Source organism: Kryptolebias marmoratus, linkage group LG8, assembly GCF_001649575.2.
Source record: "Kryptolebias marmoratus isolate JLee-2015 linkage group LG8, ASM164957v2, whole genome shotgun sequence".
NCBI lineage: Eukaryota > Metazoa > Chordata > Actinopteri > Cyprinodontiformes > Rivulidae > Kryptolebias > Kryptolebias marmoratus.
In genome coordinates, this window is record NC_051437.1 from 4852346 (window position 1) to 4879143 (window position 26798).

The 26798-nt window shown below is 38.3% G+C and overlaps 2 protein-coding genes across 2 annotated transcripts in view; one reads left to right on the forward strand and one right to left on the reverse strand.

Annotated features, from left to right (window-relative positions):
* gdap1l1 (ganglioside induced differentiation associated protein 1-like 1) overlaps positions 1 to 16280 on the forward strand; it is a 39403-nt gene extending 23123 nt beyond the window's left edge. Inside the window, exons 3-6 of the mRNA XM_017435913.3 lie at positions 3564 to 3737; positions 9396 to 9490; positions 10212 to 10326; positions 10411 to 16280. Of these exons, the coding sequence (XP_017291402.1) occupies positions 3564 to 3737; positions 9396 to 9490; positions 10212 to 10326; positions 10411 to 10754 (728 nt within the window). The 3' untranslated portion in view covers positions 10755 to 16280. The remainder of the gene's footprint in view (positions 1 to 3563; positions 3738 to 9395; positions 9491 to 10211; positions 10327 to 10410) is intronic.
* A 131-nt stretch (positions 16281 to 16411) lies between these two features.
* fitm2 (fat storage inducing transmembrane protein 2) lies at positions 16412 to 22747 on the reverse strand. The gene is made up of 2 exons (XM_017435901.3): positions 22536 to 22747; positions 16412 to 19920 (listed from the first exon to the last, which is right to left on the reverse strand). The coding sequence occupies exons 1-2, from the start codon at positions 22706 to 22708 to the stop codon at positions 19311 to 19313; spliced, it is 783 nt and encodes a 260-aa protein (XP_017291390.1). The 5' UTR covers positions 22709 to 22747; the 3' UTR covers positions 16412 to 19310.
* Positions 22748 to 26798: the final 4051 nt, after the last annotated feature.

Consider the following 26798-nt stretch of genomic DNA (forward strand, 5'->3'; position numbering starts at 1 on the left):
TTTAACATTGTGAAGCTCTACTTAGAACCTTCTTAAGATCCAATAGTGCAAAATGCAAATTGTTGCAATTTTTTGACTGTCTTAAGATTTTGATCAGGAGTGTATGTCCTGTCTTTTTGTTACTTCAAACCAGACATCATAGCAGGTATCATTGCCACCTTATAAACCTTCCCTTTCACTCCTGCAGCTCTCTTTCCTTCATAAATCACCAGACACTCTTGTCTTCATCTCTCTTGTGCGTCACACACTGCTTTGGATGCTTAAACTCATCCATCTTCAGTACTTCTACTCCTCGCAGCATCACTGCTCCACCTGACTTCCTCTCATTCACAAACATGGATTCTGTCCTGCTTCTGCTGACTTTCATTCCAGAGCAAACCTCCACCTCTCCAGACTTTCTTCCACCTGCTCCCTACTCTCACTACGAATCACATCACAGTCCTTGGGGACTCCTGCCTCAGCTCATTTGTTGACCTTTCCCTCGCCACTGTAAACAAGAAGGGGCTCAGTGCAGATTCCTGATGTAATCCCACTCCCAACCTGAACCCATCTGTCACTCCTACTGCACATCTCAGCACCGTCTCACTGTCCTTGGATATGTCCTGCATTACATGCTGTAATTTTCCACCACACCTGACTTCCTCATACAGTACAACAGTTCCTCCAAGCCTTTCTTTTTATTAAGAAAATGTATTTTAGGTCAAATTTATGCAATCTGCATACTATCAAACTTATCTCATTCTATTATGATTCAGCTTAATCAACATCACTGCATGACCCATGACAACCCGTTAGTGTGTAATGGAAAGTGGCTCAGGTGTTACTTAAGACTCCTGCAGCTGATCGCCCTCTTGGTTTCATTCAAATAACAGTCCAACAAAATATGACCTTTGAACGATTTGGAAATCTGTAAATTAAATTGACAATAGAAGTTGTTAAATAAATCAAACAATCACATTTCTTTTCAAAAATACAAATGGTCTTATCCATCCTGGTTCTGTTGGAGCCTTCTTCCCATTGAAAGGAAGTTGTTCTTCTCCACTGTTTCTCTCTGTCTCTTACAGGCTCAGGATGAGAGACTGAATTAAAATGAGGATTTGCATTTACATAGGTGACTTTTTCTTTTAAACTAATTGTCATTTTATAATTTACTGAATTTAATTAGAATATACACATATGTAATATGTATAAAATATGTATTAAATTGAACTGATTGATCGGACTATAAAGTCTTAATCTTTCTGTATTTGATTGGTTTGTAGTTAAGTTTATTGACTGTGCTGGATTAAACTGGACTAGATAAAGGAATGAGTTTACACAAATGAATAATTTTTACATCAAATAAGGTAAAAAAATGCCAAAAAGGTTTTTATTCACTTTATTGAAGGGTCAGCAATATTAAAGAAAACATTGCAAAAAAAAACCTATTAGCAATATATATTAAGTATACAATTAAAAAAAGGACGTGAGAACTTTTACCCTGAACCTTTTGAACATTAAGAGAAAAACTCTTCTCTCTGTCCCTTTTTGGATTTTCTGCCTGAAACTGTCTATTATATCAGTCAATAGTAGTTTATTATGATACAAAGTGAAAGTTCTACTTCATAAAAGTCCATAAAAAGGATTAGGTTTTTACTTTAGTATTCATCACCCCAGTGTTTCTCTACTTGTGTTTACAGCGTCACATACAGGTCCGGCATAGTTACTACAGCTTTTGAGTCTTTTTCTAGTGTTTCTGAAATTTTTTTTACCTTATTTGATGTAAAAATTATTCATTTGTGTAAACTCATTCCTGCCATGTTTATGAGGAAAATATTGGTTTGCAAAGATACCATTCCCGTGTGAATAGGGCTTAATCTCTAATTATCCAAAGAAAATCAAATACAAACATTTTCTATGATTGTCTTCATTGTGAGCAGCAGCAGGTAAATGATGAGTAGGGAGTGGTGCCAGAGAATTTCAGTGTGGCCTAATTAACCTGTTTATGGCTTCATGTTTTCATTTAAATTATGCTTTTGCTCAACAGGATCAACATATAATTTCATCCCCTGAGGTTTTACTCAGTGTGTTTTTTGCATATGAGCTCTCAAAGGCTTGTTCTACAAGAATAAGTTTTCTTTCAGACTGTTTCAGTACAGTTCAGATGCCATGTTGTATTACAAAGAGCAAGAGAGCTCATCTATTACCAGGTTGCCATGCTGTCTGACAGCTGAAGCATGAAGATATTTGGGGTTGTGCAGCTCAATGAGAGTTGCTCAGACATGTCAGATGCAAGCGCGAAAATCCCATTCCATTTTTGGAAGGGAGGTTTAATAAGAGCAATTTTTTGAAAGGGGATGTTTAAGAAACAGTCAATAGTACTGTTGTAAAATGAAAAAAAAATTAACAATTATTACTGTTGTGGCCAGGTAGACCAGTTGCAGAAGCACATAAACATATTTATGCATATGTTTTTTTTAAACCTTTTGGATTATTTCTCATGATTTTTCCCATCATCTTTTTTTAACTCATTGTGGTGCTCCCTTTCCCTTACAGGTGACTTACAACATACACTTATTCTTCCTTTTACAAAAATTTAAAATTATATAAACTATATGACATGCATCCATACACAATATGTGTGTGTGTGTGTGTGGGAGGTAGCCATTTTTCTGGTTTATTTATTAGACTGGACTGTTTTCACAAGACACAACTTTGACCTGTGGATTGGAGAAAAAAGATGACAACCTTGTGCACAAAAGCAACAAAACAAATATTAAGCAACATCCTACATTTTTTTCATAGTAAATGTAATGCAAATTGTACAGTTTGTATGGTTAGCCTCTGTTTAAACAGCAGGGCTGAGCTTTCACAGCCCAAGATTGAACCGCGGGATGATGAAGGGAACAAAATACAGTCCTGTTCCAAATGTTCATGTTTTCCTTTTTATCGAGAAGTGGAAATGTATAAAATGTGTGACATGTCAATTGTTTAAAGTGAGCTTTAGCAAAATAGCTATTACTGGAACCAAGTTATCTATGCTAGCAGCAGAAAATAAACTGAACGGACGAAGGAAGTGGGTGTGTTGGAAATACTTAGATTATAAATGTTATTGACTCTGCAGGTGGGGGTTTCAAACCTGAGTCTCCCACATGACAGGCGGGGACACTCACCACTGTACTAACAAGGTAGCTTTAAAAAAAACTTCCTATTGGAAGCCATTTATCCATTCTGTCTGCACTGCTCCAGTCCTCAGGCAGCTTTCCTGTGCGTTAACAGTTCAATTACCTGAACCACTGTTAAAATGAGGAGAAGGGAGCATCATTTTTGAAAGGCATAAATGCATCATTTTGTCTAAATAAATGGTAGATAAGCTTTCTGTTTTTTATATTGCTTAAAATTATAGTTTGCTAAAATGGTTTATTAGGGGGTACAATTGCATACATGTTCAGGCAAGTTTGTGAAAATATTTCAAATATTTCCTGCAGTTCGTTTTGTAATTGTCTTGTTTCTTCATTGTTTGTTGAATCAGTATTGCTGTGAAACTGTATTCTTAATTTCCTGTTTGTGCCTCCCTGTCGCAGACACTGTGGCTCAGCTGATTCCTGATGTGGACTCACCCCTCTATGAGCGTGTGCAGCAGTACCGTCAGCTGCTGGATGGACTGCCAATGGATGCTTACACACACGGCTGCATCCTCCATCCAGAGCTCACCACCGACTCTATGATCCCAAAGTATGCCACATCAGAAATACGTAGTAAGTGACGCCAGCTCGCTGCACGATGAAGGCATAAATAATCTGTATTCTTTTCCTGAAGAAAGGAGGAAGCTCAGTGGTTTATGTTCATGTTGGCTGCTTAACCAGTTGAACTACTCAGCGTGACTTTGCCAATTATTTTCTTATTTCAAGTGTGTTGTATTTAAGTGCAAGGAGGTAGTTTTTAAAAAGTTATTAGTGTTTTTGTTAATTGCATGTTTTTTTGCTACCTGCAAACCTCTTGTGGTCTATGAATGTCTTTGAATGTGCCACCTTTTTCAGCTAGTAAACTTGGATTTGTGAGTATGCTAATCAGCTCTGCCTCTGTAATGTGACAAATAAACCTAATTAGATTAACTGAATTGAATTAAACTACACCTATTTTCCTTAAAACTCAGAGTACAACACAGAACTCAACTCTTGAAGAGCATCTTGACTTTCTCCTTCTCCGGAGTTACCCAGGAGGACAAGTGATGGCCTTGTGTGTGGATACTCACAAGGCCCTGGCTGAGCAGCTCAGGGTTGGGACTATCACGGGTTGTGAGAAGGTCACCTCCTTGTAGCTTCGAGCTGCAGGACCAAAGATTCTGATTGTTGTTTATGTTTATTTATCAAACAGTTCACATTGTCTGGAATCTCTGGATGGTGTCCTGAAAGGAGTGCTGTCTAGGGATTCCAGTGTTTTCCTGGTGGACTTCTGTGGCCAATAACAGACTGTTATGCGAGATTTGTCCTGAGACACGGAAGGTGCTGGAAATTGTAGGTGTGTCATAGTTGACCCTTCAGTGTCACCTTAAGGACTTAAGAGAACACCTATGAGACTAAAAGTGCGTTCCAGCTACCGGGGTTTTAGTCTCCTTCAGAAAGTCCATTCTTGGATGCTGGAAAGGAGTCTCCTGCTTATTGTCTTGGATTCAGGAGGGGTAATGTGGCTTTGGTCTGGGTTGTGAAACAGCAGGCCTGATTTTTATCCTTGTGGAGTTCCTGAAGGTTGGATTGTGCAGTTCACGTGTTTTGTGGGCCTGGAGAGAACTCAGAAACGTGTTCCTTGAGGTATTTTGTGGACGATACAGTGGGAGTAAAGGGTGCCAAAGTCAATTTTGCAGTCTTGTTCCTCTATCACCATAGAAAAAGTTGTGTCCACATCCTTGGAACTAAGTCAAGCTTGTTTTATATGCAGGTTGGACTCCACCAGGGCTGTTCTGTATCATCGAAAAAGTAAGCTGGCTTTGCGGCTCAAAGATGTGATGAAGTGATGACATATGGACTGATGTGAGATTAAACAACAGGAAACAGATTTATTACTGAGGGAAGATCGATGATGATGATGCAAAGCAATTTTGCATTCAGATAAAAAAAAAAAGTTAACCACAAAGAAGGCTGCTAAACTGAGTTAATTTGTCATGTTTTGAAAAGAATACGAGGAAGACGTTTGTCACACATTTAATGTGTTGCGCTTCACGCCAACATAACTGAGTTCTGCTCCCCCCCTTTTTTAGTTCCAGGATGCTCGCATCATTTCTGAAAGCTCATGTTTGTGCGGGACTTGGCTGGCTTCATTGCTGATTTATCAACGTCCAGATTCATGGTGACCCCCACCATGAATCATTAGGCTCTTTCATATTGAAAAGAATATAAACACAAAAAGCCTGAGAAATCTAATTTAAGGAAACACAATGAGCTAAAACACGTCCCTTTAGTGAAACATTTGAAAAACCTTGTTTGATTCAGATTCCTTACATTTGTGTCAAAATAAGGTTTCTTCTAACACTTAGCATTAACAGCGCTGTACATAATTCTATTTATGTGTTGAAAGTGTCAAGTGACGAGCTTGAAAGTAGATTCTGTTTACTCGGAGATGAATGAGCTTGAACTTTAGAATCAACTCGTGTCCAAGAACAACAGCAGAACCGAGGCCTTCTGAATTAAAAACTACTAATCTTCTTTACTGTACTTTTCACAGCGTCTGCACATACCCCCATTTTTAATGTGCACGTCATGATTACCATAGTGTGTAATTTGAAACCACTCATTATCAAAACCCCTTAACACAGCAGTTTGTAAGGATTCCAGCTTCCATACAGCCAAGATCGAGCCACCCAGCCTGAGCAGTAGAGCTTTCCATCAGGTAAAGAACCCGACAGGTTAATCAACTGGCTGGAAGAATATCTACAGCAGAATTAGTTACCCACTGAAGCGCTTATCAGTTTGTCTTGTACCTACAAAAGCAACCTGACAAAGTGTTTAACGTGCCCCGATTCTTGCAATTTGGACATAATGTAGCCGAGAGAAAGGAATGATCTTTGCTGAAATATTTTACTATTTCCAGTTCAGTTTGTATTTTTACGTCATTGTTGAAAAATTAAGCTACAGTGCCATTCAGTGCAAGAAGGTTTGAAATCCAGAAAAGGTAAAAAAAACAAAACAAAATAACTGCACTTCTGTTCTGTAGATGAAGACATTTTGCTTTCCATCTGGAGAGCTTTCTCAGTTCAGAACTGGAGTGTGAGGTTCCAAGCTTTTAACCGTTCAGTTCTGGAAGCTAGATTAACATGCAGATTGCACTCTCCTCACAACAGAGTGGTTAGATGTAGGTGCACACCTGAGTCTTGTCCTGAAGATCTGACTATCATGATCCAAGCGCATCAAAGATGATGTCTGTTGATTTCAAGGTGATGGGGTCAAAGGTCAAAGGGAACCCCTTTGTTTAAAACCTGTCTCTGCTCCAACCTGTGACACTTTTGTTACCTCCATGAAGAAAGTTCTGTTTCCAGTTGTGTCCTTTGGTTTGTTTGTCTGTCTGTTAGCTGTCTGTCTGTCTGTTGTCTGTCTGTAAGTAAAAACTAAAGAACAGATTTGAATGAACTTTTCAGGAAATATTGGGGTTGTTACAGAAAACTATGGAATAAATTTTGATCCAGATTATGATCTGTATTGCATTAATTTTTAATCACGCTGTGACCTTGGTGGAGGTTTGTGCTCTCTGAGTGCTTCTATTGTTATTATGGATTCAGTTTACGATGTTCCTTGTATTCCCTTTTGTATGCCTTTCTAGTTTATTTCATGTTCCTCCCCGTGTTATTTCTCATTGCATTTTCTCAGTCAGTCCTCCCTGCCCCTCATCTCACACCTGTTCCTCATATTCATTAGTCTCAACTGTCCCCACTTGACCCATCACTCCCAGCCTATTTAAACTCCTGGGTGAATCATTGTTATTGAACAACGTGACAAGTTGTAACCTGTAACAAAATCTGACATATCTATGCTTTTTTTATTTTTTATTTTGTCACAAAACATTCATCAAACGTAATTGGTGAGAGTTGTACCTTATTCAGTGGTTAGGATATTTATTCATTAGTTTTTTTACCTGCCTCTAAATAAGCATTATTTTGTCAAAAGATTGACTTTGGTAATTGGTTGTTCTTGAGTGACAATTTCAACATGAACATGAAATTTTGACATGGGCTGAAAAAGCATGTAGGTACTTGAAAACATAAACTATAACTTCATTTGTTTATATTTTTTAAAATCTCTACACATCTTTAGGAATCTCCATTTATCCATCCATCCATTTTCTTTACCCGCTTCTCCATTCCGGGTTGCGGGGAGCTGGTCTTTAGGAATATGAAGAATGATTTTTTTGGAACAAAAATGTTAAATTCCGCAGTGACTATCATACAAAATTAAAAGTATTAAAATTTGATGACGAATGGGGTTTAAAATTTTCAATAGATCATTAATATATTTTTGATACAATATAATAAAAAAAGTAATTTATGTGAGGATGGCCCTGCCTGCTTCCAAAATGACAGATTTAGTGTTTGAAGCCAAGATTGCAGAATCACTGGTCTACATCTCAGCAGTCTTTGCAGTCAAACCTATTTATCAAAGTTTAACACAAGTATAATTTTTAAACATTTAGTAAAATTGTTGAATTTAAGCCTAGACATGGCTTTTAATTTATTTCTTTAGTTTAATGATGTGCCAAGAAAGAAAAAAGAAAATGTAGGCTGTTTGAATAAAAAAGTGAGCAGGCCTAGGCCCTGCAGGGCCCACCTGTAGCCACGCCTACATCGCATCACATCCTTTTCATGACTGTCTTGTACTTAGTCATGATGCAGATTTGTTGTAGACAATCACATCACTCTAGCACAGGGGTGTCCAATCCTGGTCCTGGAGAGCCACTATCCTGCATGTTGTCCTTGTTTCCCTGCTCCAACACACCTGATTCAGTGGTTAAATTACCTCTTCATGTTCTGCAGAAGCCTGTTAATCACCCATTTATTCAAATCAGGTGTGTTGGAGCAGAGAAACAAGTAAAACATGCAGGATGGTGGCCCTCGAGGACATGGATTGGACACCCCTGCTCTAGCACAATGCTACCTCTATGGGGAACTGTTTCCATGTCATTGGCACCATCTGCAGATTTTTTTTGGAACTTCTACTCCATTTAACCATACAGCTGGATAAAGACTCCTCCTTTACCAACCTGATTGTGACACACCATCACTCTGATGCTGCAACAAGACAAAACTTCTTCTGAATCTCCTCCAGCCTCACCTGCACATTTCTAACAAAAACACTGTTAATGCATATGTGAAAAAAGCCTGAAAATTGAAACCTTGAATATCCTGACATAACTGAGCCGCATGTCTTAAATACATCTGCCAGAATGGTGCACATAATCACTCTGTCATAGTCCTTAAAATACACACTTGCCAGGCATAGACTCAGTAGAACAGGTATTACGAAATTGATGGTGCTTGTAAAAAAAATTACAGCGAAATCCCAAACTTAAAAGGACTATTTCAGCAGCATAATCAATGATTTTAATAGATCGTTTTTTTATTTTTTATTTCTTGTGTCATGAAATGTGGAAAATTCAGAAAACCATTGAATTCAATTCAATAAACTATTTGTCCTTGAGGGGGCTATTTAAAACACAAAAAGTAGCTGCAGCCTCAAATGCCCAAGTCTAATCTCGCTGATGGTTTCAGACTTGCTGTGAAGGAGGAAAAAACCCCACAGATATTATCTTCCCAGAATAACAGTTATCATAACAATGGTGGACATCATAGCTCCAAGTAGTTTCCTCTGGGTCATTGTGACAAAGGCACTGATAATCCTGACACCTCAGTTAGATTTGAAATGTTTGTCCTCGAGGTGAATGAAAGATGGTGGAGCGCAGGGCAGTATTTATTGGTGTGTGAAGAGTGTAGTTTAATATTTGCAGCCATGTCGTGAGAGTCTCTTAATAACTTGGAGCATTGCCATCAGGGTGAGGGTGTGATGAGGTAATAGCTATAGGCATGAGGCAAGTCCTGCTTTAATGCTCAACCCAGGACCCCGATATGCTGCCACCATGATTAGAAACCACCACAACTTCACTACGGACGTTTTGTGCATGCTCAAAGCTGTCATGGGCCTGTCACACTCATAAAAGAAATCACACTGAGTTCAAACCTAAAGACCCTGTCAAGACTGAAAAAACCATCCATGTTCTGGCAGATTTTTTTTTTTGTCGTAGTGGGTTCATCAGTAAGTGGCCTAAAATTCAGTTTACCAGGAATGCAGTGGTCGAAAAACATACTATTTACTTTCTCAACAACCAAAGAAAGTGTTTAAGTGTGTGTGTGCATGTGATGTGTAACATTTCAGGACACTTGGCTAACGCTGCAACTGAGCTGATGAAGTTGGATCACGAGGAGCCTCAGCTGACAGAACCCTACCTGTCCAAGCAGAAAAAACTAATGGTGAGTTTCTGTCAGTTTTAATGAGACAACGGATCATCAGAAAGCACAATGTGGATGAGATTTAACCACATCTCTGGGAAAATAGGGTTCTAAATGTGAAATGGTTTGTGTAGGAAAACACTCTGACCTCTAACTTGTATTTTCTAAACCAGTCACTTTGATTTCAGTAAGCAAATCAAGAAAAGCTGGATAGGCATTTGTTAATGACTGACCTTAGCAAACAAAAACTGGCTAAAGCTCAGCCAATTATGCAGATCTTGAACTACAATTTGGTGTGGTAGTAGTTGAGAGTAATTCCCAACATACACTTTGAGAACTAACAGATGGCACAAGGTTTTTCTTTAAAATTTTGGCATGCAAGGTGGCCAATGAAATGCATTCTTCAAGAAATGGTACTTTTTAATATGGTATGATATTACAAGACATGAATCATTCAGTTCAAATGCAATTTAAATACAGTTTTCCATTGTTTCTATTTAACTTCCATTATTTATGTTTGCTGGTCAGGATTATGCCTAATATGTCTTGAGTGTGATTGTTTTTTGCACTTAAAATATAAAGGGTTCTCAAGGGTACCATGTCTACATGCAAGAGCAACAAAATGTCTGTTTGTCTGTCTGTCAGCATATGATTATCTGATTTAATCCTTTGTGCACATCTAAAGTCTTTCACCGTTTTCTATTCAAATTTTTTAAATCTTTTTTTCCTTTTTGATTTTCAGGCAAAAATCTTGGACCATGATAATGTGAACTACCTGAAGAAAATTCTGGGGGAGTTAGCCATGGTTCTGGATCAAGTGGAGGCTGAACTTGAGAAGAGGAAACTGGAGTATCAAGGTACGTCCAATTCCTAAGCATTCAGCCATGTTCCAGAAGTGAAATCCCTGTTCTGTTCTATCATTTTTTGTTATTCTCTTACAGGTCAGAAGTGTGAGTTGTGGCTTTGTGGACCTGAATTTACACTAGCTGATATCTGCCTTGGAGCCTTGTTGCACAGGCTCAAGTTCTTGGGACTTTCTAGGAAATACTGGGAGGACGGCAGCCGACCCAACCTGCAGTCCTTTTTTATGCGCGTGCAAAAACGCTACGCTTTCCGAAAGGTCTTGGGCGATATCCATACAACCCTGCTGTCCGCAGTCCTACCCAACGCCTTCCGAATGGTAAAAAAGAAGCCGCCATCCTTCTTCGGGGCATCTTTCCTCATGGGCTCACTGGGCGGGATGGGCTACTTTGCCTACTGGTATTTAAAAAAGAAATATATGTAGTGAATGCCCTCTTGTTGTGTTAAATGTCTGTGTATTTGTGTGATGCTTCAACTTTTCTGTAATGTTTTATGACTGCAGGAAAATATAATGAATCTATATAGAGAACACTATTACTTACCTGGGTAAACAAAGACGTGAAAACATTCCGTAGTAAGAAATTCCTGACAGCACATTTTCTGGACGTCAAGGCCTTCATTAAGTTTAAGTTGTGGAAACTTGCAGCTTTTTGTGCAAGGATTTATTTATTGTTGTTTATTTAATTATTTATTTATGGAGGCATGCATCAGGTCTACTTTGACTGAAATCATTAAGTAGAAACCCAGGCAAAACACAGAACACTGCAACATTACCAGGGGTTAACAGACCTTTGCATGCCACTGTTCCAGTCATTATTCACCCTGCTTTCACTTCTTCAGTCTCTCTGTGGTTTCACCTATAAAATCACTGAAAGTATATCCACGACAAATACTTTCTGGTAAGTGTTGTGCTGCCACAAACTGCCAGATAAAAACAAAGTATTAAAATGGTTTAGTTTTTTTTTCTTTTTTTCGAACATTTTTTCTTGCTGAAGTGTCATGGGGAGGACAAAGGTTGTGTGGGTGCTATAAAGATATAGGAAGGAGAGGGTTAGCTTAGCCTAGCATAAAGACTTGCAAAAGAAAGAAAACCTGCTCGGCTCTGTCCAAACAGAATCCCTAATGCTCACAGATAGCCACCTTTACATATATCTATGATTTAAAAACTTCAAAGTCCAAATGAGCTACAGTGTTGCTGTTTGTCCGATGGTTTTGCTCTTGGGCAGAGCAAAGTTAGCTATTTTCTTAAAGTCATTTCTGATTCGCATCTGTCACCAATACTAACTACTGGCTCTGGTACAAAAAGACAAAGGTCCAGTCATCTAACAAACAAGGGAGGCTTTTATAAGAAAAGAGCAAATATAAAAATAGTTTCTTCCTATTGCATCAGTCTAAAGTCTAAAAATGACGTTTAGTCCTTTTTGTATTGTCTAATCCAGTTTGGAACAATTTACGTCCCTAAATCTTTTGGAAACAAGCGAAATTCTAAACCATTCTGCATGAACATTAAATGTATTACTAAAACATGAAATTTTAGTTTACCATCTGCTTACTCAATGAAAAAATGTCAGTTCAGCTTTTTTACCATCAAAATGGAAAGAAATTGAGAGAACAGCAAGAAACTTATTTATTTTGCAGCAGATGTAAAATAAAATCTTTATACTTTTTACAACAGACCTGTCAGAATTTAAACTTGTCTAAAGGTGTTTGTTTTAAAAGACCACATTGAAAGAAAGACTGTTAGAAAAAGACACACTGAGTTCTGTCATTATTTATTAAACAAAAATGTAGCTAAAATGGAAAAACTGCAAAAACAAAGTCTACCCTTACTGATTCTACTGGATTTAAAAGGAAAGTTGTGATGAGGAGCTGGTGATCAAATGTATTAATTAACTGATTATCATCAGTGTTATCACCTCTATAAAAGCAGGAGTTTTGTCAGTTTGTGTTAACACAACGCCAAGATGGAAAGACATTAGTATTAATCTTAGAAAAGCAGCTGTTTCTGCTGATCAGTTTGAGAAGGGTTAAAGGTAACTATTTGGAGTCCATTATTTACAAGAATAAGAAATTTACCAGTGGAAAACATTTATGACATCTTCCAATCTCCCAGGAGTGGACGCCTCAGCGAATTCACCCCAAAGTCAGACCGTGCAGTGCTCAGAGAAATGCTCCATCTCAGTTTCTACAGGCTTCAGTTAGCAAGTGAAAAATTAAATTTTGTCACTGGACAATTAGAAAAAAGACAAATAAGACTTTCTTGGAAGGGTTGCCAAAAAAGCCTCCTTTCTCTAAAAACAACATGGCAGCACAACTTAGGTTTATAAAGTTTGATCTGATTGAAGTACAAGACCTCTGGAATAATGTCCCTTGGACAGAGGGGAACAAAGTAGAGCTGTTTACCCATAATGCACAGCTACACATTTGGAGATTCAGGCTTATTTTCCAGCCACAGGACCTGGCCTCCTTGCAGTCATTGAGTTGACCACAAACTTCATACAGAACAAAGGATCTAGAGTTAAATGTGACGATCAGGACAACAATCCCAAACACAGTAGCTAATCTACAACAGAACGGCTGAGAAAGAAAAGAATCAAGATGTTGCAACAATCCATTCAAAGTCCAGACCTCAACCTGACTGAAATGTTGTGGTTGGACCTTCAAAGAGCCGAGCAGAAACAAATATCTACAACCCTCAATGAACTGAAGCCATGTTGGAAAGAAGAGTGGACGAAAATCCTTCTATAATCATATGTGATGAGGCTAGATTTAAAATAATTTTAGAACCTGGTAAAGAACCAGTTTACTTTTGTGTTCTGATACATAAAACCCCAGTAGTGAAAGAAGGTAAGCTTTCTATTTCCCATGACTGTATATCAGGAGGGACACATTGTTGAAATGAGGCGGCATTTCTCAAACATTGCTTCCATGTGTTTAAAAAAAGGAACTGTTTTCTAACATTCACAACTGTATTATCATCACTGTGTGAAATGTGCAATCTTTGTAGTGTTAGTTTTGATGCAGGGGGGTGAGGGTTCAGAGCTATCCAACTATAGCACATCATTTTCCCTGACTGCTGATCCAGTCTTTATGTTGAGCTAACAGGTTGTAGATTGTAGTGAGCCTTGGAGTGACAGCAACAACTATCTTCTCCAACCCACAGAAATAGAGAAAAAAAAAAAAACTTTCTTCCCCAAAATATCAAATTATTCACTTATCTTAATGTGCACTCAACATGCAATAACACAGAGAGAGACACGTGTGCACTTAGAGTGGGTTAATGTAGAGCACCAGAGACTCCACAGCCCACAGTGGTCTGCTGTCAGTGAGCTGGAGGTCAGAGGTCAGGAAGTTTGGGTGTTGAACGGGTGGTAAAATGATAAATTCTGCATCTGTGGAACAAATGTGTAGAAATAGGATTACTCTGTACATTTTATTGCATGGGTACAGTTTTATTGTACAAGATTTCTGTGATCAGAGCGCTCGTAAGCTTTTGTGTTTCCCAGAGGCAGAATTTATGATCGAATAAAACCAGGTTTCTAAATGTTGTTTCTAACTGTAAGATCTGACGCACCTGCACTGTTCAGTGTGTTTACGGTTGTCCTCAGCAATAACAGACTAAAAAGGAGAGAAAAAAGAGATATTTCTGCTGGGGTTTTTTATTTATTTTATTTTTTTAACCAATTCTGTCAAATGCAACATTATTTGTTGATGCAGGTTACTTTTATTGCACCGCACTGTTCCTTTAACGAGAACCTTTTTCTTTTTTCTTAGCTCTCCAGCCTCCGTCATAAATCTGTTTCTAAACTGTGCATTCTTGTGAAGTTTTACTCATCATCTTGAGGTACAGGCTGGAGTCAGATGTTGCTCTCTGCTTTGTGGCTGGTTGTACCCACCTTCTTGCAGTAAAGACTCAAAGTACAGCTTTTTTTTTTGCCTGTCATCTCGGGCTTAAATATTACTCCCCCAAACCTGGAAAAAATAAAGATAATTTCTGTGTTTTTCCAGTTGCTCCCTGTGCCACAGAAACTCATCTCTTTAGGTGGAGATTAGCAGTGTTATCAGCCATGGCAGAACCTGTTGAACCAAAGATGATATATGAATGCTCTTTTTCATTGTAGTGTCTACTCTCCATATCATACAGTGCTGTGAAAAAGTCTTGAGCCACCCCTCATGTTTTTATTTTGTATTCCTAAGGTGTTCTTCTGAAACTACAAAACAATATGTTGGTGTAGGTTCTCAGTCGATCAGGGCTGCCGCGTCTACTTATTTTAAGTCCAGTACTTGACGGTTTCAGTGGAATACGTTTATTTTTGGTTTAGCTACTTAACTTTGCCCAATGAATCATTCAGGCTTCAAAAAGCTCCTAAAGTCATAGGATGAACCAGTGTTGTTTGACACCATTGAGATGTATTACAAATCTAGACCAACTGTCTCCACCTTCTCTTATTGTTGGGACTTGAAGCCAGCAGGACCCATTTTATGAGAGCTGCTGTGTTGTATTTTTGGAACCAGTCTGAACACGAGAGATGTAAGGTTTTAAGTAACCCTCTACTCCCCCATACACAGTCAGGGTGTCACATGACCTTTCTTTTATGCAGGAAATAACTAATTATAACTAAATGTGTTAGAAAAGTGAATACTTGATCATACAGCAGCAAAGTAAGAACTACAAAGATCAACAGGAGTCCACTCCTGAAAAAAGGATCTTAAAGGATCTTTACTCAAAGGTAATGTTTCATTTGTTTACATGGAAGGGCCAGGACTTGAAACCTGTAGTGGAACCATCTTGTGGGGATGCTGTTCCTCTTCTGGCTTCAACTTCAGGGACCCCGTACGGCAGGGGTTCCGAACCACCGGGCTAAGAACCTTTACCAGTCCATGGATCAGTTGGTGCTGGGCCACACAGAAACAATCAAAACTTTCCTTTAAAACAAATTTATTGAAATATGTTTATATATTGGTGTGCAGGATGTTTTATAAATTACCACTTCAGTTTGTGCCCCTTTCCTGTGTTTGCAGTTATTTTTCAAAGAACTACTTTAAAATGGGATCTTTAGGCTCTTTGATACCTGCAGATGAATTCAACCGATTCTCCTAAAATCAGTTGAATTCACTTCAAATGGTATTTCAGGAGCAACAACATGATTCCCAAAGAGCTTTTAGTTGTAAACCTGACATACACTCATTAGACGATCAGCTGGACTTTTCTCCATTTCTTAAAGACATGACTTCCAGCTCATGTGCGGATGAGAACTCTTATTTTGTTCTCTACTTTTTTAGATTTTTGAAGAGCACGCTTCACACCGTACAGATGGGTGAAGTGGACAGGTGCGAGGACTGGACTGAGAAGCTTCTCAAGTTGAAATACTTTGAAAAACCTCCTGAAAGTTATTGTACAAGACCATTTTAAAAGATGGAAAAAAGAAAAGGAAAAATGTTCTTAAAACTGAGGGACTACTCTGGACTTTTGCACTGCACTGCATCTGATAACAATCTGATTTTCATAAACAAAGTACCTCATGTTCAGTGTTAGGTTTGATATATAGAGTAAAAGATACCATAGAAATACATGAAGTGTCAGCTTACTTTCAAAGTTTAACTTGCTGAATAATAAATGGCACAAAAGAGAATTAAAATATTAACATTTAAAATAAGCAAGTGGATGCGTACAAACAACAAAAATCACAGATTTTATTACTAAGATTTGAAGATAAACAGATGACTCTGATGGAGATAAAACCATCATAAAATATAACACCCAATCAATGTGAGCACTAGTTTTATTCTTACTGTAAGCACATCTGTCATTATTCCAGCTGTTTTCTCACTGCAGTTATCCTAAAGGACTCAATCTGTCCTAATGGATCACACAGATTAGGAGTTGAAAACGAGAAACCCTGGTGTTGACCTGTGACCATTATATTTCACTAATATTTTGTAATGTTTTATTATATATATATATATATATATATATATATATATATATATGCATTTATTTATGGTGCTTTTTATGATGTTTGTTCATGAGCCTTAATTTCTTCAGTTGCCATCAATGACAAATAAACAATGAAACAGAAATTGATTGAAAGGGCTTTTTTATTTTTTAAAACCCAAAGATGTTTTAGTGATGAAGAACAGCACACAAGTAACCCAAAATACAATGACTTACCAAAGTAGAATACTGTTAGCTACACTTATCTAAGTTGACAAACTTTACAGACAAATGATTTGTTCCTTTTTTGTAGCTACCTTGAAATGGATCTAATGAACACTCTGGCAAACACAGCAGTGACATTTACAGAATTTTTAAAGCCTTTTTTTCCATGGAAAATATAAATCTGAAAAGACCACAAACGTATACGATGCCACTTCTTAATAAGGAGCCCTTATTGATGTGTTATAACTCTGTTACACAGGTTTGTCAAGCAGCACGGTGGCATGTTCTCTCTACGCATGCATGGTTTTCTCCTGGTACTCCAGTTTCCTCACATAAACCAAAAAACATGCATGTTAGACTAACTGGTAACTAAATTGTCTCTATGTATGAGTGATAATGTGAATGGTTGTTAGTGTCGTTTGTCTCGATGTGTCCCTGTGATGGACTGGAGACCTGAGGTGTTCCCACCTCTCACACAGTGACAGCTGGAGACAGAGAGGGGGGGTAAATAAATAATAATAATAAAAAAAAAGCCCATTGACATAAACCCATTTTTGAACAGAATGGTGGCACAAATAATTTGACCTCTTCAGACATGACAGAATAAATTTAGTTTTACAAACAAAAATAGTGTTGAAATACACAAGAAAAACAAATGTAAAATCATTTTGGCAATATGTTTTTTAGGCACCAAAAGGCAAAATATTTGAAAGGATATGAGCTAGCTGCTTAAGTGCGTTCTCATTATATCTACATGTAGAATAAAACGATCCTCATGAAGGTAGCTTTCAGCACAAATAACATCAGTTCTGTACAACAGAGGAGTTGTAAACATTCACGTGTTCCCAAAATAAACTGCAGTGACTCAGCCATGAGTAAAGCAGCGGTGTGACGTGTGTAAGAGGCTGACGCTGAGGCTGAGGGGTGTACTACCAAGCAGGTTTAACAAAGACAGGCTTTTATATTTACTCAGACTTTATGGTTCCCATAACTTCAGATATTTGATGCTTCTTCCTCCACACAAAATATACTGAAGTGTGAAAAGTACTGACGTCTCTATATTTACATATGAAATCCACTTCTCAGTTTCATATTCTTTAGAATTATTAAAAATAAATTGGTTTTTACTTCATTTAACCTCATTTTGAAGTATGTTTTTGTAGATTACTTATATTCAAAATCTAGTTAAGTAAGACAACAAAGAATTACTACTACTACTACTTCTCTCGTTGTTGGAAACTGAAACCAGCAGGACCCAGTTTAACTCCTCAAAGAGAGCAGGGCTGCAAGTTTTGTTCCTAAAACGCTGACTGGTGAGATTGTTGGGAAGCTCATGCTCAGATCCATATTGTCAGGATCTTTTCTGCTCAGTGACAGCCTGTAGCCTTTTCTTACAGCTGTTAGCAAACTTTGAACAGAGTTGTGTTGATTTGATTTATCAAACTGCTTGTGGTAGAATATGGATCAGGATGGCCAATTAAAAAAAACAAAACAAACAAAAAAAAAAGTCTCTCCACATGGCTGAGTTTGCTCTTCTACCACCAGACTGCTCAGCTGAAAGGTGAAAGTCATGCTGCCATAAAAAGGTATTGGTACTGAGGTATCAGAACACTTTTCTGAGTACAAGTATACACACAGCTAAATGTATTAGAAAGAAAAATACATTTGTACAGCAGCAAGATAGGGACTACATGAATCAAAAAGAGTCATCGCATGAAAAACATTTGAGGTGTTTTTTTTTTATTTTACCAGAACAATATCCTGTTTATTTATGTGGAGGGGGAAGGATTAAAAACTTATCATGGAACCAGCTGATGGGGAACATTGATCCTGTTTTGGCTTCAACTTCCAGGATCCGGTCAGAGGTCTAGACAAATAGTCTACGGTGCTGACACTGCCATTAGGAAGGACAAATGGACAGCAATTTTTTTTTTTAGCCAATAAGAAGCTAAAAAGTTTCTATAAATTAGGGTTTCTCTTAAAATAAATACCAACTGACTGAACAATTTTCTTCCTTTGTGTTCTACTAGCTGTAATACCAACAGGACAAAGTGACTTGGCAGCAAAATTGATTCAGCAGAAAACCAAATTTATGTCTTTATTTAATCAACAACTAACGCGTGGACTGTGTGTTTTACTAACTGCACAGCTACTTTAAGTAACATTAACATACAGCTCAACAGGTTTTCATAAATAACACATTCCTGCTGCTCTACAGGCATCAAGTTTAGTTAAAATAATGAACCTCTTATTAAATCCACTAAGGATTATCTTACAGCAGATTCAGGTTTTACTGAATCAACACTGGTTATAACCAGTCATATCAAAGGTTCTGGCCTTTGTCAGACATTAAAACAGTCAACTTGCCTGCCTGATAACATTTAAATGTTTGGAGTTTATGCTCTGAAAAAGCCTCGGAAGAGACGGCACTTTGAAGATTATACCAATGAGTTGACTGTCAGTTTCCATCAAGCTCTGGTCAGGTGAAAAAAAAAAGTGCAAATCTGAAAAGTTTTTTTAGGCTCAAGCTACGTCTCTAACCCATCAGTTTCTGTTTGTATGACACCCCTCAGGACAGCAGAGCAGTCCTGATTTTATCTCAGATTAACAAGAGTCATTTTGGGATCAGCAGCTGCTAAACACCATGGACGACACGTCAGTCTTTAGGAACAAATAAACTTTTCTGTGAGGAGGGAATAACTTAAAATAGCTTCAAGTAACCAGCTTGGACCCGGATAGAAATAATGTTATCTAGAGTGTGTTGTTTGGATGATGGCTGCAAAAATAACAACCATCTGCAGAGTGAAATTGAGGTTCGGCTTAGGCTTGTTGTTTCTGCTCTTTTGGTTGGCGCTGAGGGGGGAGTCCTGGTGAGAAAGGCTTTAGATACCAAACCCGATATGTCAGATACCACCCTAGCAGGCCACATAGGGTCCCCAGCAGCTTGTGTGACAGGTCATGAAAGTAAACAGAGGTGCAGACAAACATCCACACCCACAAGACTGTGATCACATTCAAGGCCACATACAGCAGGCTGAGGGCTGTCTTGGATAGTAAAGACATAGTGGCTGTACTCAGGAAGACCATAGGGGACGTTTCCTCCACGATGAGGAGGGCAGAGTAGGTTAGGATGAAGGAGTGTCCGGAGATGTCGTACCCACGCCAGTGTAATCCGGCACGCCTGCAGGCTGCTTTGGTCATGAAGTTCAAGTTGGTAACAAGCAAAGTATCGCTTTCATAACAAGCGCCGGTGATGTCCTCGATGTAGAGGAAAGTCTCCGTGCAGACATACCACACAGCTGTTGCCACCACCAAAGATAACAACCGGCGGCCAAGGTAGGAAACATTCCTGCTGAAGGCCGAGTTGGACAGGAGGACAAAGGGCGTCAGCAGCAGCAGCGTCCAACCCCACGACACTTTGACAAAATATCTGTTGAAGCAAGAAAACAGTCAAATTAACACCTTTTGGTCAAGAACTGAACTATAACACTGGGTCAAATCTAAAGAACACCACTACAAACATCTACTGTGAAGGACCCAAAGTTACTTCATAACCACCTGCTGCCAAAGGCTGAAAGACAACACAAGAATGGTCCTAACCCAGCCTGTTTTACAGATGAGCTAAAATCTGCTGTGGCAGCAGCTGAGCATCATCCCCAAGAAATATTCTAATCACTACATGTTGTAGGAGATCTTTGCTTACAACTTCGACATTAACTGTTGGAGTCAACCCTGTTAGTCCGTTAGCAAAATGGCTCATGAACCAACGGGTGGACTTAAATTAAACTTTCAGGAAATAATCATTGGGCGGAGATCTACAACTAATTAACCTACCTCCATTTCAAGATGGCTGCCACAGCCAACTCACTTTAGAAAACGTAAAAAAATTACTTTACCTAGTCAGTTTTACCAATACTGAGTAAAATTTTATGTGGTAGTAGCTGAAATGAATTTACAACACATCATATGAGATAAAATGCATTCCTTTCAGGTATGCTAGACCTTTAATTAAAACTGTTTTTACTGACAGAATGGATGGTTCCTCTAGAAAAGACAAACTAATCTGTCCCACAGGGACATGTTAAACTCAGGTGTGTCCTGTAATCAGCATCACAGGTGTCTTCAGTCCTGTAATCAGTCAGTCTGCCTGTTTAAAGGGTGAAAGGTAGTCACAGGGCTGTTTGGTATCATGGTGTGTAAGACACTGAGCATGGAGGACAGAAAGCTGAGGACAGAGTTGTCTCAGGAGCTTAGAAAGAAAATGACTGACAGCATGTTAAAGATAAAGACTATAAGACCATCTCCAAGCAGCTGGATGTTCCTGTGACTACAGCTGCTCAGATTCTTCAGAAGGTTAAGGTCCACAGGACTGGAGACATCGTCTCTGGGTCAGTGGTTCCATCAAGGGGGGTCTCCTCCATTACCAACCCCAACACCAAACCTACACTCTGGAAAAGGAACCCTTCAAACCTGAGACAGATGGAGCTGTTTGTTTATGAGAAGTGGGCCAAACTACCTGTGGACAGGTGCAGACGTCTCAGAGAGAGTTACAGAAATCACTTGACTGCAGTGATCGATTCAAAAGGTTGTGCAACAAAATAAGTCATGGTACCATCCTTTTTGTCAAGGCCAGTTTCCAGGGTTTCCCCCAGCGTATTATAAGCCTGGTGGGCCGCCAGGCTAAGCTCCGCTTGTTTATTATAAATATGTCATTTTTTATACCCGTTTTTCCCACCCACACCACCAAATCCGCTGCCTTTATCTACCTCACTGCTCAAGGGTACGCGCACCAACAGTGACCCAATTGCAATGTCCCCACCCCTGCGCAAAGGTCCCGCGCGTTGTCACATTGTGTGCTCCTGCACCTTTTGTAACTTGGCGAGGACCACACGTGCTGCGCTCCATTCAACCATCCGCTCTCTTTTTTTTTTACCATATTTCCACTGGTTACGTAGCATACTGCCCCCTGTCTCTTTAGAGAATACTGCACCAATGTAAGCGCCAAGTATAAACGCCTCCACCATGCGCTCAGGTCCATGCGCCGTTCACAGAGCCCTGCGGGTCTCTAATGAGCCCTGAGGCCGAGACGCCTTCAGCTACCTGGAGTTAGCAGGTTGTGAGAACCGCAGCAATAAACATGGAACGAGCGGGTTTAATCAAAAATGGTTAGTTGAGCCGAAATTCAACGGCTGGCTTTACAAGACCGAATGTGGTAAGCATGTTTTGTACTTAGTGAAAATATTAATATGATGTGAGCTCATTTATCCTTGTTTACCAGTAAAATTATTCTATTCGATCACTACTGGATCCAACATGCAGCCTGTACCTCTCTATTTTTCAGAGTTCTCTGTTGTTATTCATTGGCCTAGACGTGAGACGTGTGTTGGTGCCTTGTTTGCACTTTTTCATTTATGTTGATTTAATTTTTTTGTAAATGTGACTTAAATTAGGATTCAAACTAGGTGCAAGCAATTATTTATTTATTTTAATTGTATTTTTTTGTTTGAAGAAGTATTTCACTTTTTTTTTTACTAAATCACGGTGGGCCGGTGAACGGCCACCTACCACAGGGCTTAGCCTCGTTTCTGGGGGAAAACACTGAGTTTCATTTGTTTTTTTTGTCTTTTAAATAATTCTGTTTAACTAAAATTCAAAAGCAATGACTGATTCTCATTAGTTGTTTTTTTTTTTATTTCATTTGTCGGTTTTAGGTTATTTTAGTGACCTTTATGGAATTTCTTTCTTTAACAAAAGGGTACAAACAACTTTGTCTTTGTCTGTATTTCACTAAGCTAACGTAAAACTGAATAGTTAATTCACAGGGATTATATGATTTGTGTCTTGAATCTAAATGTGCACAATGACATAACTTCATCAGAAGTTTACCTTTCCCGCGCTGCCTCATTATTGAACCCCAATAAGATAAATCAGCACCATTTTGGTTCGTTTTCCCTTGCTTACCAGTATCAGGTGAACACTCAGGGACAGTCAGGTGTCCGCAGATAATCACGTCGGAACAGAAAAAACAACTTTGGCTCCACTTACACGTTCAGGACGTTTTTGCTGCTGCTGAAATAAGTCTCCGGGACGAGCTCCAGGTCTTTGAGAATCGACCCCACAAAGAAAGAGACTAAAAAGATCCACGGCAAGCTCTGCCGGAGGACAAGTACCCTCTGCAGAGTCACCAAACTGTCCACAATGACATCCACCGCCGCCATGTTGACGCTGCTGATCTAGACTGGGCAGGCGGAAGTCAATCTGACGTCACTAAGGTTCAACCAATCAGGCTTCGTCTTCATTTAACTGTTAAACAGCCTGATCTGAGTAAAACCCACACCAGCCTGCTCCGTCCGAGGCGGTGGTTCCAAACCCTGGTCCTGGAGAAACACCATCCTGCAGGTTGTAGGTGTTTCTCTGCTTTTCAGCAGGTCTTCGTGTTCTGCTGAAGCCTGTTAATCACTCAGTCATTTAAATCAGGCGTGTCAAAGCAGAGAAACATCTAAAACATGCAGGACAGTGTTCCTCGAGAACCTGGGTTGGGAATCACTGGTCTGAGGTACTAATACATGTATATAAATACTTCATACCTAATAGAATATTAGATAACACACTAAACCTTATTCTGCTGTCACTAACAGACTGTTATTCAGTGCCGTTTATCTTCATTGTTGATATAATTTATTCTGTTTTTTAAATTTTATTTATTTTTGTATAATTTTCATTCCTCACACTTTTTGCTTTTTTACATAGCAATGAAGTCCACCTTCTCACTTTGTCCCATTATCCCAGGCAGTCTTGAATTTTTTATTTTCTTTTTAATGTCTGTTCCATCCATCCATCCATCCTCTTTACCCACTTTTCCTGTCAGGATCTCTGGAAGTTGGTTCCCATCTCCAGCGCTCTCCGTGCTAAGGCCTTCTTGTTATTGGCATTTCCCCTAACTTAACACATGCTCCTCATTTTAAGTTTTATCCACATTGATAGACCATTACAGTATTAATTTTCTCATTTCTGACCAGATCAGCTGTTGTGTTCTTCCCTAAATTCAAGTAAATAATCAGTTTCTTTCTATATTTTAAAATATATTTATCATTTTCATACTTTCCATATTTCTCCTTTCCACTGATTTTCCAACATGACGCATAAACAAATGGGTCTCTACTTTGACTAAATTTGGGGGTCTTTGCCTGTTGTAATGATATTGTTTTGTAACTTATAGGTGATGTTTCTTCTTCTGATGCTTTATTATTATGCAGAAATATTTATGAAATTAATATTTATTACTTATATGTATTATTTATGAGTCAACATTATATGAAAATTGTGTTCTTCAGCTTATATTTCCAGACATAGTCACTTCTCTCTTTCGTTTGTAGCTGTATGTTCTTACATTAAACAAATTGTTAAAAGCTTCACTGCCCTCTTCAGCAGTTCTGCTGCCATCTTCTGTCCACAGCACACATTTCTTCTTCTCTGCTGCTGCGAATAAATTTCTCTTTAGCGCCTACTGCCACCTACTGGACAGAATTAGGTAATATACCCTGAAATTAATAAATACTTGTGACAAATGTTTATTTTATTATGATTCCATGAGTGATAAGAATAATTGCTATTTTAATTTGGAATGGAAAAGGAGATTGAAAAGGTGACTAAATTGTTATTAAAACCTTTTGGTAAAATATAAAAATAAATGCATATTTATCAAATATATATATATATAATATCACCCATATGTCATTGTTATGAAAATAATCATCATCACCACTGCCAAAAGGTGATTGTTGGGTGATAATGTTTGTGTCCGTGTGTGTATCTGGTTTTTGTTACGTTTTTAGGACCTTTTCTGGTATAATCACCTATCATGTCAGAACCAGTAGTCCTTATTGGGACCAAAGCCCGGTTCCAGTAAGGTGGAACATCATGTTTGGGTTAGTTGTGTTAGGTTTAGGGCTGAGGTGTGTATTGAGTTTAGGTTAGGGTTAGGGTAAAGGTCAGGGTTAGGCTACGATGAATGGAGGTCAATACAATGTCCAAGTAAGGTGTGAGTGTGTGCAAGTGTTTGTCTGTCTGTTAGCAAAATATCTCATGAACCACTAGACAGATTTTAATGAAGCTTTCAGAAAGTACTACTACCACATCAACTATTAGCTCAGTGTCTGTAAAACTGACTGACTTATGTTGATTAACTGTGGCGACCATCCTGAAATGCACTGAAAGTTCATCTGTCATATGGATGTACACACATGAGTATTTTCTCAGAGTTTAATTAAAATTCAGACTCTGGTTCATGAGAAATTCTGCTAACAGACAGACAGAGAGGGTTGACTCTAAATAGTCAATGGAAAAATTTTAAACAAAAATCTTGCACAATCTGTTAAGGCTCAGAACATTTGTCAGTCTCAGCTACTACCACACCACATTTTAAGTCAGTATCAGTAGAAATGGTTGAGTTAGTGACATTATTTTGTTTGTTAGCTGTGGCGGCCATCTTGTAGCTATACAACACTTTCTGAGAGTTCCATTATAATTTGTCCAGTGGTTCTTGAGATATTTTGCTAACAGACAGACAGACACACGCACACTCAGACACGAGCAAAAACATCACCTGGCTTTAGTTTTTCATAAGAAATTACAGAACACATCTTTATCCCCATAGCTGCACCGTCTCTCTTCTCTTCCTTAAGATGATCCGTAGAAATTAGCTTTATTTAATGGTTATGTTCTGCTGTTAACAGCCGACATGAATCCATTCATGGTTGAAAACAGACAATAACAAACATTATTAATGAGTACATTTTTGTTCAGCAGTTTGAGGGAAAACTAGGCTACCCTGAGAGTAAAAATGTCAAGGATGTGAAGGATCAGAAAGTCCTGAGAAAGGAGAAACAAATAGATAATTAGGTAGTTTTATTAAATGGGTTAACAAGAGCAAAAAGGTACACTGCCTAATATTTATTTATTAAATTCCTTCTCAGAGAGTATGAAAAGCAGAAGCCTTGTTCTGTCTGTGCATCCAGCTGGAAAAAAAAAACTAGAAGACTTCAACAGAGGATTAAAGACACAAACGCATCACATTGTTTTGCATTTATTTTTAATAAGAACAACAAAAAACAGCAACAACAAAAATAAAATCTGAATTAAATGTAGAGTCAGCCTTTAACTCATTAACTCAATGAACACTTTGAGACTCAGCACAGCTCCTTTTCATTTTCTACAGTTACTGAGTGCCGGGAAGCACTGACTCTACGGTTCACACACACTAGTTGTGATTATTAAGATTTTAGCCAAAACACATTAAAAAAACATTAAATAGGTGAAATGCCAGTAATACTTAATTTATAATCAAGCATATTCAGGCAATAATTAAGCAGTTTTATTGCATAAAAGCACAATATGTACTGTAATCCTACTGATTATTCTAATTAGTGAAACATCTTTGTTTTGTCAGCGTGAGTCTCACGAGTCATTCCCACGGTAAAATGACAACGTGTTTAATTCATGGCTCTCTGTTTGTTTCTCTGACCATTAATGAAGCTGTAAATCACTGATGATACTGAGCATCCACAGCCTGTGTTTGTTCACTGTCGTCGCAGGAAATTTTCTGTCCTGTGTTTCACCTATAATCACATCTCACAATTTACCCAATGGAGACTTTCTGTGCCATAAAAGCAGACACTAATGCAGCTTTTATGGCTCTTAGTGTCAGCATGGCTGCAGTATGTGAACACACTCACTAACAGGAAAAGTCCTACAACATGTAGAACCTAAAAAGTGTAAAAAAAGATAAATTAGATTCATATTTGTTGATGAAGTGGTGATTTAGCCTATTTATTTTGCATTTATGAACACCATTTTATTATTGCCTACCTCTGAAAGGCAAAACGTTATGTGTAATGTACAATGTTTGTGTGTGTGTGTGTTCATGTGTCTTTCTATTAGCAAAATATCTCATAAACCAGTAGACTGACTTTAAATAAACTCAGTTCAACCTGATTCAAGAACTAAGTGACCTAATCAAAAACAAGAAGAGGTATAACTCAGTTATTGTTGCAGATGTTGAGCTAAAACCCGATGAGGTAGTAACTGAGACTGAGCCCCAACTCATACTCTGAGTGCTAACAGATCATGCAAGATCTTTGTTTAAAACTTTGCCAATAACTTTTGTAGTCAACCTCGTCTGTCTGTTAGCAAGATATTGTATAAACCACTGAATAGGTTTTAATGAAACATTTGAAAAAGTAAGTACTCCAATTTCATTATTATCTGTTCAATGATTCATAAGATATTTTTCTAATGGTACAGACAAAT

Bases quoted from the DNA above. Each gene is read 5' to 3' on its own strand.
- fitm2 (XM_017435901.3), bottom strand. From the start codon at position 22,708: ATGGCGGCGGTGGATGTCATTGTGGACAGTTTGGTGACTCTGCAGAGG. The intron at 19,921-22,535 runs GTAAGTGGAGCC...TTGCTTCAACAG, and splicing joins AGCAAAAACGTCCTGAACGT to ATATTTTGTCAAAGTGTCGT.